Consider the following 14,873-nt stretch of genomic DNA (forward strand, 5'->3'; position numbering starts at 1 on the left):
GCACATGACATATGAGGAGAGGCTGAGGGAACTGGGCTTATTTAGTCTGCAAAAGAGAAGAGTAAGGGGGAATTTGATAGCAGCCTTCAACTACCTGAAGGGGGGTTCCAAAGAGGATGAAGCTAGGCTGTTCTCAGGGGTGGCAAATGACAAAACAAGAAGCAATGGTCTCAAGTTGCAGTGGAGGGGGGGGGTCTAGGTTGGATATCAGGAAAAATTATTTCACTAGGAGGGTGGTGAAGCACTGGAATGGGTTACCTAGGGAGGTGGTGGAATCTCCATCCTTAGAGGTTTTTAAGGCCTGGTTTGACAGAGCCCTAGCTGGGATAATTTAGTTGGGGTTGGTCCTGCTTTGAACAGAAGGTTGAGGGGGTTGGACTAGATGGCCTCCTGAGGTCTCTTCCAACCCTAGTCTTCTATGATCCTAATGCAGCTTGACTCAAATCATGAGCAAAAAGTTAATTAGCTAGTAAATAAGAAATGCATCACTCACCATTTCCTAACATACTAAACATGTACAATTAATAAGAATCTGAAATTATCTTATCCTATATAATTGCTTAAATAAATGTATATAGTTATAGTGTACCTTCCTAGATAGCAAAAAGATCTACCAAATTGTGTAAAGGCTCTATTTAGTTGTAAATCAACATGTTTTAATGGTTATATCACTCAATGAGAATACAGCTTTCTTTAGAAAATAACAAACACAAATTGAAAAGTAGATCAAAATGGATTATTTAAATTGAGGCTTTCCATTTGGTGATTTAAATAGTCTGCAATGTATATATACAAGGAGGTCGCAGTAAAGTTTCACAGGCAACCTTAATGCTGGTATTTCCTAACTTTTAACTTTGCAATCTTAATAATGTTCTTTTAATATAGTTTTTGTATGTAATATGTGTGTGCACGTGTGTATATATATTTTATATATATATATATAGTAAGATTTCAGGATTGTCATTGGGTGTCACTCTGAACCCTAGAATGCTTGTTGAGAGTCAGTGGGACATGATGGGAAACCGCTACAACCATGGTTGATAGCTCTTTTTGTTTAGAATATTATCAGGTTCAATCTTCACTGTAATTCTTGGCCTGTTATCATCCAATTTTTAAATTCTCAGACATTTCCAGCTTTTTTTTTACATTTTATGAATTACACCCATACGACAACATGGGCTTTCATCAAGCGTACACATATCCCACTCTGCCCCTTAACCTAGCCTTCTTTAATAGGCCAGCATTTTATAGACATCATGGCAGAGGTGGACATTAAAAAGAAACTCACGTCACATCAGTGCTAGCTGGACATTTCATGCACAAGGGGCAGAGTAAAATAAAGCACACCCCCATCCAAGTACTGACCCATCCTGACCTTGCTCAGTTTATACAGATTTGTGACATGTATCAGACAGTACTTTATTTACAGCCTAGTTATCCAGAAAATTCTGCTTTTTTTTCCCCCCTAAAAACATCTGCAGGTTTTACTCAAGTTGTTCATAGAATTTCTGGAGGCCATTCTTTAAGTTACTCATTTGCACTTCCTATGCAGTTTAAGAGGCAATCATTTTTAAGTGACTCTTGCTGCTTCTTCTTGGATCTTACAGTGATATCTGTTTAACATTTAAGAACATCAAGTAGAAGAAAAAAATCTCACTGATTCTCTAGATTGGATAAGGAAATCCTTGGACATCTTTGTTGTCCTTAGTTACCAAGCTGCTAGAATAAACTGATACAGGTAATCACTACCTAGAACCAAATACAATATAAATAAATAAAAAAATTAACAAAGACTTCAATCAGGATCAGGTCCCCATTGTGCTAGGTGCTGTACAAACACAATCGCTTGCTCAGACAGACTCCAACAACTTGACATGTCAATCTAGTGCAAAGTCAAATTCAGTGGCATAAATGGTGCTTTCCCACCAGGGCCCATGAGGTTATGCGGGCCCAACCAATCCGATTGGCACACTGGATAGGACCCATGCATATGGGACTCTGTATACCCACTATGTGTAGATGTAACTGGATCGTGTATATGGATTGTCTCCAGTGGACAGAACCCAGGTGTCCGGGGCTGGGGGGGGGGGGGGGGGCGCTGTGCTGGTGCTGCAGGTGATAAACTATGAAGGGTGCTTGGATCTAGCTGCACACGCTTATCCCTGTTCATACCATCACCAGCCTGGTGAAAGGTGATCCACGCTGCAGTAGAGGGGCTACCAGGGGAGAATGGGTGGTAGTCCCCCAGGGCAGGGAAGTGGCTGGGATGGGGGACCCCTCTGGCCCTGGGCATGAGCAGCCAGCAAGGATGCTGTCACGGATCCACAGGATCAGTGCTATATCCCCAGCTTTGGGGCAGTTCTCTGGGAGGAACCCCTTTGATGTGCCAGGTTCGACTGGATCACACTCTTCCTTCAGGGTGGGCCACATGGTCTCACCGCCTCCTCAGACTGAACCCCTGGGGCTTGAGCACTCCTGCTTCATGCTGCGAGCTCTGCTCCGCAAGTCCAACTGAGGCTGACTCCTGGTCAGAGACTTTTACACCCTGTAGGGACTAATGCACAGCACCCGGCATTTGCAGTGATACTCAAGTGGTGTCTTCAAAACAGGAGGGTTTTTTACTCAGTTGGAACATAGCACTGGAAGTCCTTCAGTTAGCATCATCCATTCTGGTCAAACCAGAGCAATTCACCAGCCAAGCTGGAGCGAACTCCATTTTCAGGGTCTGAGTTTCTCTCTCAATCCTTCCTCAGTTCCCGAGTGAGAGCTTCTGCTTCTTCCAGAGTCCACATTTATTCCCCCACCTTAAGCCTCACAGTCCCCTTTGTTCTCGAGCTGGGGTCTCTGCTAAGCTTCCCTGCTGAGAGGCAGGGAAATCCTCCCCCTCTCTGGGTCGTTGGTTGCTAGGTGTCAATGTCCTTGCATCATCATCAGATTTTCTACTGATATGGGTCCACCTTGGCCAGTCCTTTTTAATGACCCATTCCATCCCCACAGGCAGCTAGATGAGACACACCTATGTCTCTTAGCCTGCCCTAAGAGCAAACAATCCTTTTCCTCCCTACCAGATAGCCAAGCAAAGTATAGGGGAAACTGAGGCACACATAGGCATCACGAAAAATATTACAAAAAATTCCCACTTAGTCATAGATACATGAACGGGGCATAGAGGGTACTGCAACACCCAGGGGTGCATGGAGAGCCCCAGAGACAGGAGATGCCCCCAGTCCCCCAGACTGAGTGCAAGGTAAAAGCATTGTCCGCTTTGCATGGGGCAGGGGCATGGGGACAACTGGGGAGGATTGGGGGGAGGGAGTGCTGAGTAACTAGATCAGAGCTGGGGTGAGGACTTGGAGCAGAACTAGGAAAATGGGGGGGGGGGGCTGGATTGGGGATGTGTGGAACTGGGTTTCAGAATTGGGAAGAGGGGCCCTAACTTATTCTTGCACCAGGGTCTTTTGGGTCCTTGTTACACCACTGGTCACATTATTTAAATTTAAAAGCATCCACTCATTTTAAGGAAAGAAGAGAGGAAGAGAATCCAACCCATGTCCCTAGTTAGAGGAATGAGTGTCATCCATTTTATTAAATACTGATTAGATGAAGTATATAGGTAACCTTTCCATAACACATTCACAGTAAGAGAATATTTACTTATACAGAGAAAAAGTAGGTCAAATACATGCACCTACCAATTTTTCCAAACATCTCATTATACTTAAGTATTAATAATGTAATGGGTTAAAAAAATAAAAAAGCATATACACACATCCTCACTCTCACTTCTCAAGAGTCAGTGCTGTCTTAATTAAAAGGTCTTTTCCCAGCTCTGTTTACAAGAATTGCCACCGTTTACCACCATTGGAGATTCCTTTTCACTCTGAGGTGAAAAGGGTCAGACACATTATGTTTGTGTTTCCAAGTAGCTGAAGCAGACATGCAGTTGCCTTTTTCATTTGCCAAGGGGTTCTCGGCAACAGGTCAGTGAATGACCTTTTCAAAGGAACGAGTTAGCCTTCCGTATGCATCCAATATTACGTCAAGCTGCATTTCTCAAAACCACCAATAATTTCTCAGCAAAATGGGGTCTTGCCCTGTATTTCCTCCAGTGGAATTGCCAAGCAGCCAATCACACTGCCTCCTGCTTTCACTCAGAGGCTGATTCTTTCTTAACTGGATTAATATTTTTCTGATGCTGGAGCACAAACCCCACACAATTAAAATCCCAAGTACTGTCTGTGGCTTGCTGCTCCTGTGCCCCCAGTCAGGGGGCATGAAATTCAGGACTTAAGCAGTGATCCCTACATGCAGAAATGCAGGCCCATTTTATCATTTTACACCTTCTCTTTACAGCAGATTCATCCCTTTAATCACAATACTGGGATCATTCCAGAGTCCTCTCAGTGCTTCTCCTTCCAAACAACAAAGAGACTGAATTACACACTACTAAGTTGTTAGGCAAGTCCATATTCCCCACACCACAGGTTTTACAGCTAGCAGGAGGCACACACCCTTACGTTGCTACTGTAAGTGTGTGTGTGGGGGGGGGGGGGTAGGAAGTCACAGAACCTTATACTAGGCTTTGGCTACACTGGTGCTGTACAGCGCTGCCACTTGCTGCGCTCAGGGGTGTGAAAAAACACACCCCTGAATGTGAGTACAGCACTGTAAAGCGCGAGCGTAATCAGTGCATGCAGCGCTGCATGCTCGCTCACAGCGCTGCAAGCTATTCCCCTCAGAGAGGTGGAGTACATACAGCGCTGCGAGAGCTCTCTCGCAGCGCTGGCTGCGCGACTACACTCGCGCTTCACAGCGCTGCCGCTGTGAAGTCCCAAGTATAGCCAAGCCCTAGATAGTCTCCCAGATACAAAAAATAAGGGCTTGTCTACACTGGCACTTTACAGCGCTGCAACTTTCTCGCTCAGGGATGTGAAAAAACACCCCCCTGAGCACTGCAAGATTCAGCACTGTAAAGTGCCTGTGTAGACAATGCACTAGCGCTGGTAGCTATTCCCCTTGTGGAGGTGGATTTTTTTATAGTGCTGGGAGAGCTCTCTCTCCCAGCGCTGTCTTATGCTGTGACTACACAACCACATGAAAGCACTGCCGCGGCAGCGCTTTAACGTTGCTAGTGAAGACATGCCCTAAATCTGTAAATCCCACAATCCTGCTTCCTCAAGGTTGAACTGCAAAGCCAGCAATGCACTGAAACTCAAGAGTGCAAGCAGACATGAAAAGCCAGTTTAACTAGGTAAATAAGGCTGTGGATTAGAGAGACAAGGTGGGTGAGGTAATCTTTTTTTTGGATCAACTTCTGTTGGTGAGAGAGAAAAGTTTTTGAGCTTTCACAGAGTTATTCAGGTCTGGGAAACTATAGAGGGATGTAGGTCTGTAGTGTCACAATGAAAAATACCAGGTGAAACAGATTGTTTAGCATAAGTAGCTAACATATATTTTAAGCAACCATTCAACGTGAAGTGGCCTGTTAACACCCCTCCAGTCACATGGGGGGAAAGTAAGAGGGGGACAGCTGAGGCGGGGAGGGAGTCGTTAGTGGGTTACAGATTGTTGTAATAAACCATAAATCCAGTGTGTCTATTCAGTCCATTACTGTTAGCATCTAGCAAAATTATGAATTTAAGCTCCCAGGCTTGTCTTTCGAAAGTATTGTGCGGATTTCCTTGAAGATGAGGAGGGATAGGCCAGATATAGAGTGATCATTTTGTGAAAAGTGTTCACCCAGAGATGATAGGGTGTTTTTGTCTTTTATCATTTTCCTGTGGAAGTTCATTCATTCCTCCACAAACTCTGAAACATTAAAAACCTCCCTCAAAATGCCATCCTTGCCACCACGGATGTCACTTCCCTATACGGCAGGGGTGGCCAAGCCACGGCTCGTGAGCCACATGGGACTCTTTTACAGTTAAAGTGTGGCTTGTGGAGCACCCCCATGTCCCTCCCGCCCATTCTCCGCCTACCAGACTGGGTGGGGGGAAGCTCGGGGCTTCTGTCTGGCGGCTGGGTGGTGGAGCTTCAGCCTTGTGAAACATGTATGCCAGGGCCTGGGGCTCCTGTGGGTCTGAAGCTCCCCTTGCTACGGGGCTGAAGTTCCAAGTCCCATCAGGCGCTCCTGGCTTTCGAACTTCTGAAGATTATCGTATGCGGCTCGGAGGATCAGTAAGTTTGGCCACCCTGCTATACACCAACATCCCTCACAATGACAGCATAGCTGCCTGCCTCAAATATTTACAAGACAATGGACCGCCCTCAGATATCCACCCCAAACACATCGCCAAACTCGTCCATTTCATCCTCACATATAACAAATGTTACATTCAACAACAAAGACTTTGTCCAAACCATGGGAGCAGCACTGGATACTAGGATGGCTTCTTAATATGCCAACCTCTTCATGGGCCACAGTGAAGAATTTCTGGGCAAATGCACCACAAAACCAATGATATACCTGAGATACATCCAAGATATTTTCATCCTCTGCACAGACGACAAACTCCCTCAGATTTCCAACACTACTTCAACAACCACCACCCGTCGTCCATTAAACTCTCTCTCAAACACTACCATACTAATATCAGCTGCCTGGACACCACGATCAGCTTCAAGAATGAAACTCCACAGACAATCATATACAAGAGAAATCTACGGAACACCACACCAACCTTCATAGATCCAGTAACCATCCCAAATACACCAAGAAATCTTATCTACAGCCAGGCACTCAGATACCACAGAATGTATTCAGAGGAGATACACCTTACCACACTCAAAACCGCCTTCAAAAAACAATGACACTACTTCTCTAGTGGATTGCATTATGAGAGAACCTGCTTCAATACAGAAATAAAATCCCCTCCGACTGCACACTCTTAATTGTCACCTACCATCCCACACTGGAACCCATACAGACTATCAAACAACCACCACCCATACTCAATGGGGACCCAATCCTCAAAAAAAAAAAAAAATCTTTCCTGAACCCCTCTTCCTTCAAACAACCCCCCCCCCCCCCGACTCTCTCCAAGCTCATCATCAGAAGCAAGCTTCCTGCCAGAACAACCTGCAGACACATCTCCATTGCTACAACAATCAGTACGTTCAAGATCCAGGGGTCCTACGCATCCCTGTCCCAACATGTGGCGTACCTCATGTTGTGCACCAAATGCCCCGACAACAACTATGTGGGTGAAACCAGACAATCACTATACTCTCCAATGAACTCAACTCAGGAAAATGATGAAAGATAGAAACACCCTATCACCTGTGCGTGAACACTTTTCACATAGCCATCACTCTATCTCACCTAGCCAGCCTCATTCTGAAAGGAAACCTGCAGAATACTTTTAAAAGATGAGCCTGGGAGTTTAAATTCATAACTTTGCTAGACACTAAGCATCATGGACTGAATAGAGACACTGGATTTAAACGATCTATAACCCACAAACAACTCCCTCACCTGCCTCCCCCTCATCCCGTTTCCTCCCTATGACCGGAGAGGTTAACGAGTCACTTCACCTGGAATGGTCCCTTGAAATATGTGTTAACTACTTATGCTAAACAATCTGTTCCAACTTCTATTTAGCTTTGACACACTGATTTCCCAAACCTGAAGAGCAGCTCTGTGAAAGTTCTAAAGCTCATCTCTCTTCCAACCAACAGAAGTTGGTCCAATAAAATATATTACCTCACCCACCTTGTTTCTCTCTAATATCCTGGGACCAACACGGCTACAACAACACAATACAACAAAGGCTGTGGATTGTGAGTGATGGCAATGCTGCTGGCCAATGGTGGGCAGGAAGTTGGGAAGGGGTGAGGTGGAGAAGATATTTATGGCCCTGATTCAGCAAAACACTTTGGAATGGGTTTAGTTTTAAGCACATCCTTGAAGTTCCACAACTTGGCTGAACTGGGGCCTATGACAACATCTCTGCCATAGTGCATGTCTGTTGGCTAGTGCACGAGTAGCATTGTATAAATGTTAATCAGGTGTCTTGCCTGCCCCGCACAGCTGGAGGAAGACTCCAGACGTGGTAGTGGAAAATAAGGACATGTATTTCCCCCCCCTTTCAGGATGATTCTCTACGTGAAGTACTATTTTGACTGTAATAACAGCAGAGTTTATGAATGCATACAGTTGTTTAGAAGTGTTCTGCGGATGTTAAAAATAAGATATTCCTGAGAAAGAGGGGGTGGGAGGGAATAGCCAATCACTATTTCAATTAAAAGAAACAGCTTTAAAAAAATGAACCGGCTCATTCATGAATGAGACTATCTTGCAGGCTGCACCCCACTGTCTCTCTGCAGCCATCAGCAGGAATTCCCATCACATTGCTTGGCATTACCTTACTGTCATTCATAGGGTCTTAATACTTTAAAGATGTTCCACAAGCAACATATGCACTTTCATAAATGGTTAAAATTAACTTGGAGAGGTTTAGATACCTTGTTGGCTTTGGCACCAGAGCTATAAGAAACCACACTGTGAAGAGTGTCAAATGTCCTGATTTATATTCCAATTGAATCAAGATAACAACCATGTGCAGAACACAATGTACCCTGCAGACTCTCAACAGCTGTCAGATTCATTTTGCTGTGATATCTGATCCCAGGATGAGGCAGAGATGTATGCAGGACAGTGATTGAATAAATCCCCATGATTTTTTAATTCATCCATGCGGTTATACACTACGTTCAGACATGGATATCAGGATACAAAAGAGGACATTTCTTGCATATCTATGCCATTTTAATGAAAAAAATTAATAAAGCTGGATTAATTTTATATAAGAGGTTAGAGGAGGGACTAGTGGTTAGTGAGCTGGCCTGGATTCAATTTCCTGCTCCACCACTGGCTTCCTGTGACACTTTGGGCATGTCACAATCGCTATGTGCCTGAGCTTGCCATCTGTAAAATGGGGATATCAGCACTTCTCTACCTCACAGAGGTGTTGGGAGGATAAATGTATGAAAGGTGATCAGATACTACCGTGATGGGGGCCATCTAAATGCCTTAGATCAAGGGTGGCCAACCTGAGCCTGAGAAGGAGCCAGAATTTACCAATGTGCATTGCCAAAGAACCACAGTAATATGTCAGCAGCACCCCCCCCCCCCCCATCAGCTTTCCTCCCTCCCTCCTCGCGCCTCCCACCTACTGGCAGCCCTGCTGCTCAGCACCTCCCCCTTCCTCCCCGCACCTCCGGATCAGCTGTTTCGTGGCATGCAGGAGGGAGGAGCGAGAACACGGCAGGCTCGGGGAGGTGGCAGAAAGGGGTGGAGTTAGGGCCGGGCCTGTGGCAGAGCCAGGGGTTGAGCCATGAACACCCCCTGCACATTGGAAAGTTGGCCCCTATAGCTCCAGCCCAGGAGTCGGTGCCTGTACAAGGAGCCGCATATTAACTTCTGAAGTGCCGCATGTGGCTCCGGAGCCACAGGTTGGCCACCCCTGTCTTAGATAGATACATTTCATTTGCTAAAGTGATCCTCAACACATCTCCCTTGCCTCCTGCACCTCCAAGGGATAAGCTCAGCACCTGCAGGATTTAGTCCAGAGGTCAGAACAGCCCTTTAGCTCTCCTTCCATATGCATGTGTGACACCGGATAGAAGCAATGCATTTTAATGGCACAATCAACCTCATGCAGATAATTGTGTGAAACAGGATACATCAAGTTCTCTCACTAACCCTGGGGAAGGGATCAAACCACTGGATGTGTTTTAAGATAGGGCTCCACCCCACTTACCAAACCTGCAGAACTAGTGGCCATTGCTTTGGTGCTGCTGGATAAGTCTTCCCCCACATTGACAGTGGGTGTCAAATGCTTTATTTTACATTGCACTTATATGGAAGAAAGTTACAGTCATCTTTGGCTTTTACAAAGAACAGTAGATGGTTTTGTTTTAAATCCATTTTCCCCTCACAACCAGTCTCAAAATGAATGAAGAGAGGTTAAATCTGAACCTATCTGAAAATTAGTTTAAAAAGTAAAAGAGAAGAGTGTGCCCAGTGTTACACTGGGTTAATTCCTACCCATTGGTGCTGCTTGGCGTGTCTGTGGATGCCATTACGACACTTCAGTGTAAATCAGCTCATCTGGAAGAGAAAAGGGGACATTAATACCCAAGTAAAAAATATCCAGGTATTTCCCCTTTTGTAAGACATAGCACGTAATATTCAGCCTGATCATAGGTGCCACCTAAGCTTTGCTTAAGCAATAATATGGACCAATGGGATCACTTTTCTCCCAAACTGTTGCTCCCCGTAGATGGTCGTATAGGGCAGGACAGGAGGCTGGGTGTGTCTAATCTCCAGAGACGTGCTCTCTTTCTAGTACCATCCTGCCTGAAATGTCTTGTTAATTTGAAGCAGAAATTATGCAGGGAAGGAATAGACATCTACAGTTGTGTGTGTATATAGCTGCCTTTCAGCTTTGGTTGTCAGAGGTGACTGATCCATCAGATTGCTCCTTTGATAGCTTGTTTTCTAAAGCCATATTGTAATTGAGCAAAATGTAGGTACCCCTACAAAAATAATGCTCTCTGAGTACGATCTATGAGTGAAGATCAAAAGCAGAAGCAAAACCAAAACATGCACAGCATTTTTCAGCAGCTCTCCCCAAGTTCAGCTTTCCCCCCCTCAAACCTGCAGGGCAGTCTGAGCTATCAGCCTGAATGACCATGTATTAGCAAGGCTAATACTCTACAGAATAGATGGTTTGCCTGAGGCAGCAAATCGTTAGCAGTACTGCCAACCCCAAAAATGTTCAAAAATCATGAGTCAGGCTCACCAGAAATCATGATATTGGCTTTAAAACCATGAGATTATGTAAAAATATTAGATTAGGTGTTCTTTTTATTTGCCGTCTGCTTTTTGAGCCTTTTGGGTACACCAGGGTCACATTTTGAAGCTCTCCCCCCAGCTACGGAGGCTAGAAATTTACTTTTTCTTTAAGAATGAAGGCTGAAATCATTATATACCCTCTTGACTCCATGAGCTGGGGCTTTAAGGAAAACAATAGTTATTATGAGACTCACGACAAAATCAGCGGAGTTGGCTACACTGCATTAGGACTTTGCTATGCATTAGTAAAATTCTGACACAGAAAGAAGAGTTCTCTGCCTCAAGAAGTTTACAATCTAAGAACCTGGTAATGAACACCCTGCTTAGTCCTGTAAGTCGTCCCATTGGTCTGAACTCCATTGGTTTGAACTGTTGGCTTCAAAGGGATTTCTCACAGCAGTAAGCACTATACTCCTTAGAGAGCATTTGCAGAATTAGGTCCTAAATGTCTAGGAGCAACACAAAACATTCAGTAATTGCTTGTGTTGTGTGGCACTGTGCGAAGATATTTGCCAAACAGAAATCCCTAGAACTAGCACCTAGTTAGCCATCATCTGATGTCACTACTCATGCTGGGCTCTTTAGCATTTCAAGGCCCAGAGACTTCTATGTTGGAGTTACATGAGCACTTGTCTGAAGCATACAACAGTTGTATTTTCCAACTGGGGGTGCTTCCATTTTCCAAATGGAAGCACCAGACTGGTCCAGGGAGATAGACATAGGAAAGGAGTATCTGGGTGGTGAGGGGAGGGAGAGAAGCTGCATGACCCTAGATACCCCCACACATTCACTACAAATATGCCCTATAAATGCAGATAAAGCAAAGAGAAGCTCTTTGAAAGTTACCACTGTCTCCTCTCTCCTCCCAGCTGTGGTACCTAACTACACTGGATTACAGGCTCAAGCAGTAGTTTACCAGCCTGAACTTCTCTTCTCTGTTCCCTTCTGGTGAATAGAGGAAACAAAAAAATATACGGCAAAATGGAATAAAATAAAAGGCACAACGAAAAGGAAAGAAAGACAGAAAAGAGAACACAGATATGTCCCATCACAGTTACTATGACGTGCATTGAAATGGGTGGCTGTAACAAAAGAGTGCTATTCACAGCCAATTGGGTTTCAGTTACCAGGTATTCCTCTCCCCCTTGATCATTATAAAAATGAGGTCAATTTAAAAAAAAAAAAAAGACTTGGATCTGCGATCTACAAAGTCTTCCCTGTGCTCAAGTCCATGCAAATGCTTGGAGCATATTTTATTACAAAGCTTGTGGCAACTACCACAATAATCACCTTGATTCCTCCTTCAGATCTACTCCAGTTGCCCACTGTCCAGTTTCTCAGGGCAGGTCTACACTTAAAATGCTGCATTGGGACAGCTGCACCGCCACTGCAGCATTTAAGTGAAGATGCTCCCACACCGATGGGAGACCTTCTCCCGTCGGGGTAGTTAATCCACCTCTGCAAGAAGCAGTAGCTATGTCGACAGATGACGCTCTTTCGCCAATATAGCGCTGTCTATACCAGGGGTTAGGCTGGTATAACTATGTCGTTCAGGGGTGTGGATTTTTGACACCCCTAACAACTTAGTTATACTAATATATGTGTGTAGTGTAGACCTGGCCCCAGTTGAATAGGTTGCACAAAACCTTAACAACAATAATTGGTTTAGAAGAAGTTTCAAAGTTTCAGAGTAGCAGCCGTGTTAGTCTGTATCCGCAAAAAGAAGAACAGGAGTACTTGTGCATCCGAAGAAGTGGGCTGTAGTCCACGAAAGCTTATGCTCTAATAAATTTGTTAGTCTCTAAGGTGCCACAAGTACTCCTGTTCTTTTTTGAAGAAGTTTCAAGTAGCTTTTTAACAATTGCTTTCATTAAGAGCTGAGAAGTGCACCACAAGAAACTGCTTTTGAATAAGACCAAAGCGAAATTAAGGATGGAAAAAAAGGTCTGGATTAGTGTAAATACAAAACCCACAACAACCCAGGGGTACCAGGAGAAGGGAGAGAAAAAGGAATATTGGAAATAAATTCTGGCAGGAAAACAAGCACAGAAATGGTTAATTATCCGATCAGACCATTTATTTGCAGCATCCCACCCTCCTGAGAGCATAAAACAGATTTATGGCTCGAGGACAGGCTGCAGTAGCATTATGTGAAACAGTGGGAGCTCAGCTCAGCCAACTGAAATTAAAAGGAGTGTATGAGTTGGTAACTGGATAAAGAGGCTGACCTCTAGGTCATCAGTTTAATTCCAGGCCAGTCAGCTACCATTAGAAAGTTGTTCGGTCTTTAGTGCACTATATCAAGCAAGTTTGGTGGGCTCAGATTAACCTATGACAGCATCTCTGTCAGATCACCGCCACCAAAACAAAAACTTCCTGTTGAAAAGACTCAGGAATAGATATGCATGGAGACTACACTATCAAAACATTGTTACATACAGACAGTAGAATACAAACAGAAGAGATTCCACTTTGAGCATAACAATGTCTGAGAGCAGCAGCCTCTCTTGAAAGTTTTGTTCCATTTATATTTGAGAATTTAAAGAGATCTAACACTTCCCACACTTCTCTGGGCTTTCCCATCTCTAGTCACTGTCTAGCCTCAGAACCCCATCCTACCAAGTGCTGAGCTCCATCTCCTCACGTTGTTGTCGTTAGGTGTGGAAGGAACGGAGCTCCATTCAGGAGATGCAAAACAACTGTACCATGGCTTTGCATCCTTAGCTAGCCAAAGCTCCCCACTATCAGAAACAGGACTATGATTCCCAACATCGGTTAATTTTGTTGAACATTCAAGTATCAAATCTTTACTATATGAACATAGTAACATTGCCCGTGACACTTGGATACTAGAGGCTGTAAAGTATATAATAGATTTTACTTGATTATAGCAGAGGAATTAATAGTGCTCAAATACTATGTAAGAATTAAGAATGGATGGAATCCTTTGTGGTACATGCTCCCAGGCAGAGTTTAAGACATACCTGTGACATTCTATGATCAGTAATCTTGTTTTAAGAAAAGAAACTGAGATGAAAACAGTTGTAGAAAAGGCAGTTCAGCCTGACAGACAGTCTCAAGTTGGGTTTAAAATAAACTAATGTAGGTAACAAGTATCAGAGGGGTAGCCATGTTAGTCTGAATCTGTAAAAAGCAACAGAGGGTCCTGTGGCATCTTTAAGACTAACAGAACAGGAAGAGTTCTAAGTGGGTAAAGGGAGCAGCTCTCCAAACTACTACTCAAATGGTCCTAACATTGGCTGCACATGATCAAAAAGGAGTTTGCCCCTCAGGAGAAGGATTGGGCCACAAGAGGTACAGTACTATAGAAGAACACCAATTCATCACAGATTGACTGGGCAGCATGGGGAGAGAAGCATGCACTGCCACTACCTATGTTATATCTGCTCTATGGCTATAGGGAACATTAATCTCTGGGATAAAATTCTGATTCTGTTGAAGTCAATGGGAGTTTTGCCACTGACTTGATCTCAAAACCAGGTGTGTTAATCCAGCAATGCATTCATTTAAGAGTTAACATATCATATTTCAGTAAGCCATGACAAGCTGCAATTGTCACCTGTTTTCTGCCACTCTCTTTCCCTCCAGTTCACATTTGCAAGATATTTGTTTTTAAACAGAAGCTTTCCCTTCCAATGTCAATTAATATAATAAAGAATTCTAGCTAAAATCCCTGGTTTTGTTCTCAAAGTGCGCACACAACATACAAGTAATTTTTTCCCTTGCAGATCTTTGACAGTTTCCTCCTTCACCAGTTTTGAATGATGTATGTTTCTTCCCCCCCCGACTATGTTTTAGAAATTCTAAGACGCCAGAGGTTTCCTCTAGGGCCAGAGTCAGGAAGTGAACTCTCTTTCAAATGGCTTACTGCAAAGCTTTTTATAAACACAGTTTCAAAATAAAATCCAATGTTTTGTGAATAAATGTTCCTCAACTCTTCAAACTTTTTTGAAGAACAAAAACAAACATAATTGGTAACCATCAAAATATAAAT

The 14,873-nt window shown here is 43.9% G+C and overlaps 1 protein-coding gene across 10 annotated transcripts in view; it reads right to left on the reverse strand.

Moving 5' to 3' along the window:
* The window catches only part of AFF1 (ALF transcription elongation factor 1), a 163,827-nt gene that overhangs the window by 142,051 nt on the left and 6,903 nt on the right, over positions 1-14,873 (reverse strand). For 9 of the 10 annotated variants that reach the window (XR_010601250.1, XR_010601248.1, XR_010601249.1 and 6 more), the window contains exon 2: positions 10,049-10,111. The exons of the other annotated variant lie outside the window; for it this stretch is intronic. Coding sequence is in view for 5 of the 9 variants with exons in the window: in XM_024103110.3 (XP_023958878.2) it covers positions 10,049-10,083 (35 nt within the window). In the remaining 4 variants the exon portion in view is untranslated. The remainder of the gene's footprint in view (positions 1-10,048; positions 10,112-14,873) is intronic. 10 annotated transcript variants of the gene reach the window in all.

Source organism: Chrysemys picta, chromosome 5 (genome assembly GCF_011386835.1).
Source record: "Chrysemys picta bellii isolate R12L10 chromosome 5, ASM1138683v2, whole genome shotgun sequence".
Lineage (NCBI taxonomy): Eukaryota > Metazoa > Chordata > Testudines > Emydidae > Chrysemys > Chrysemys picta.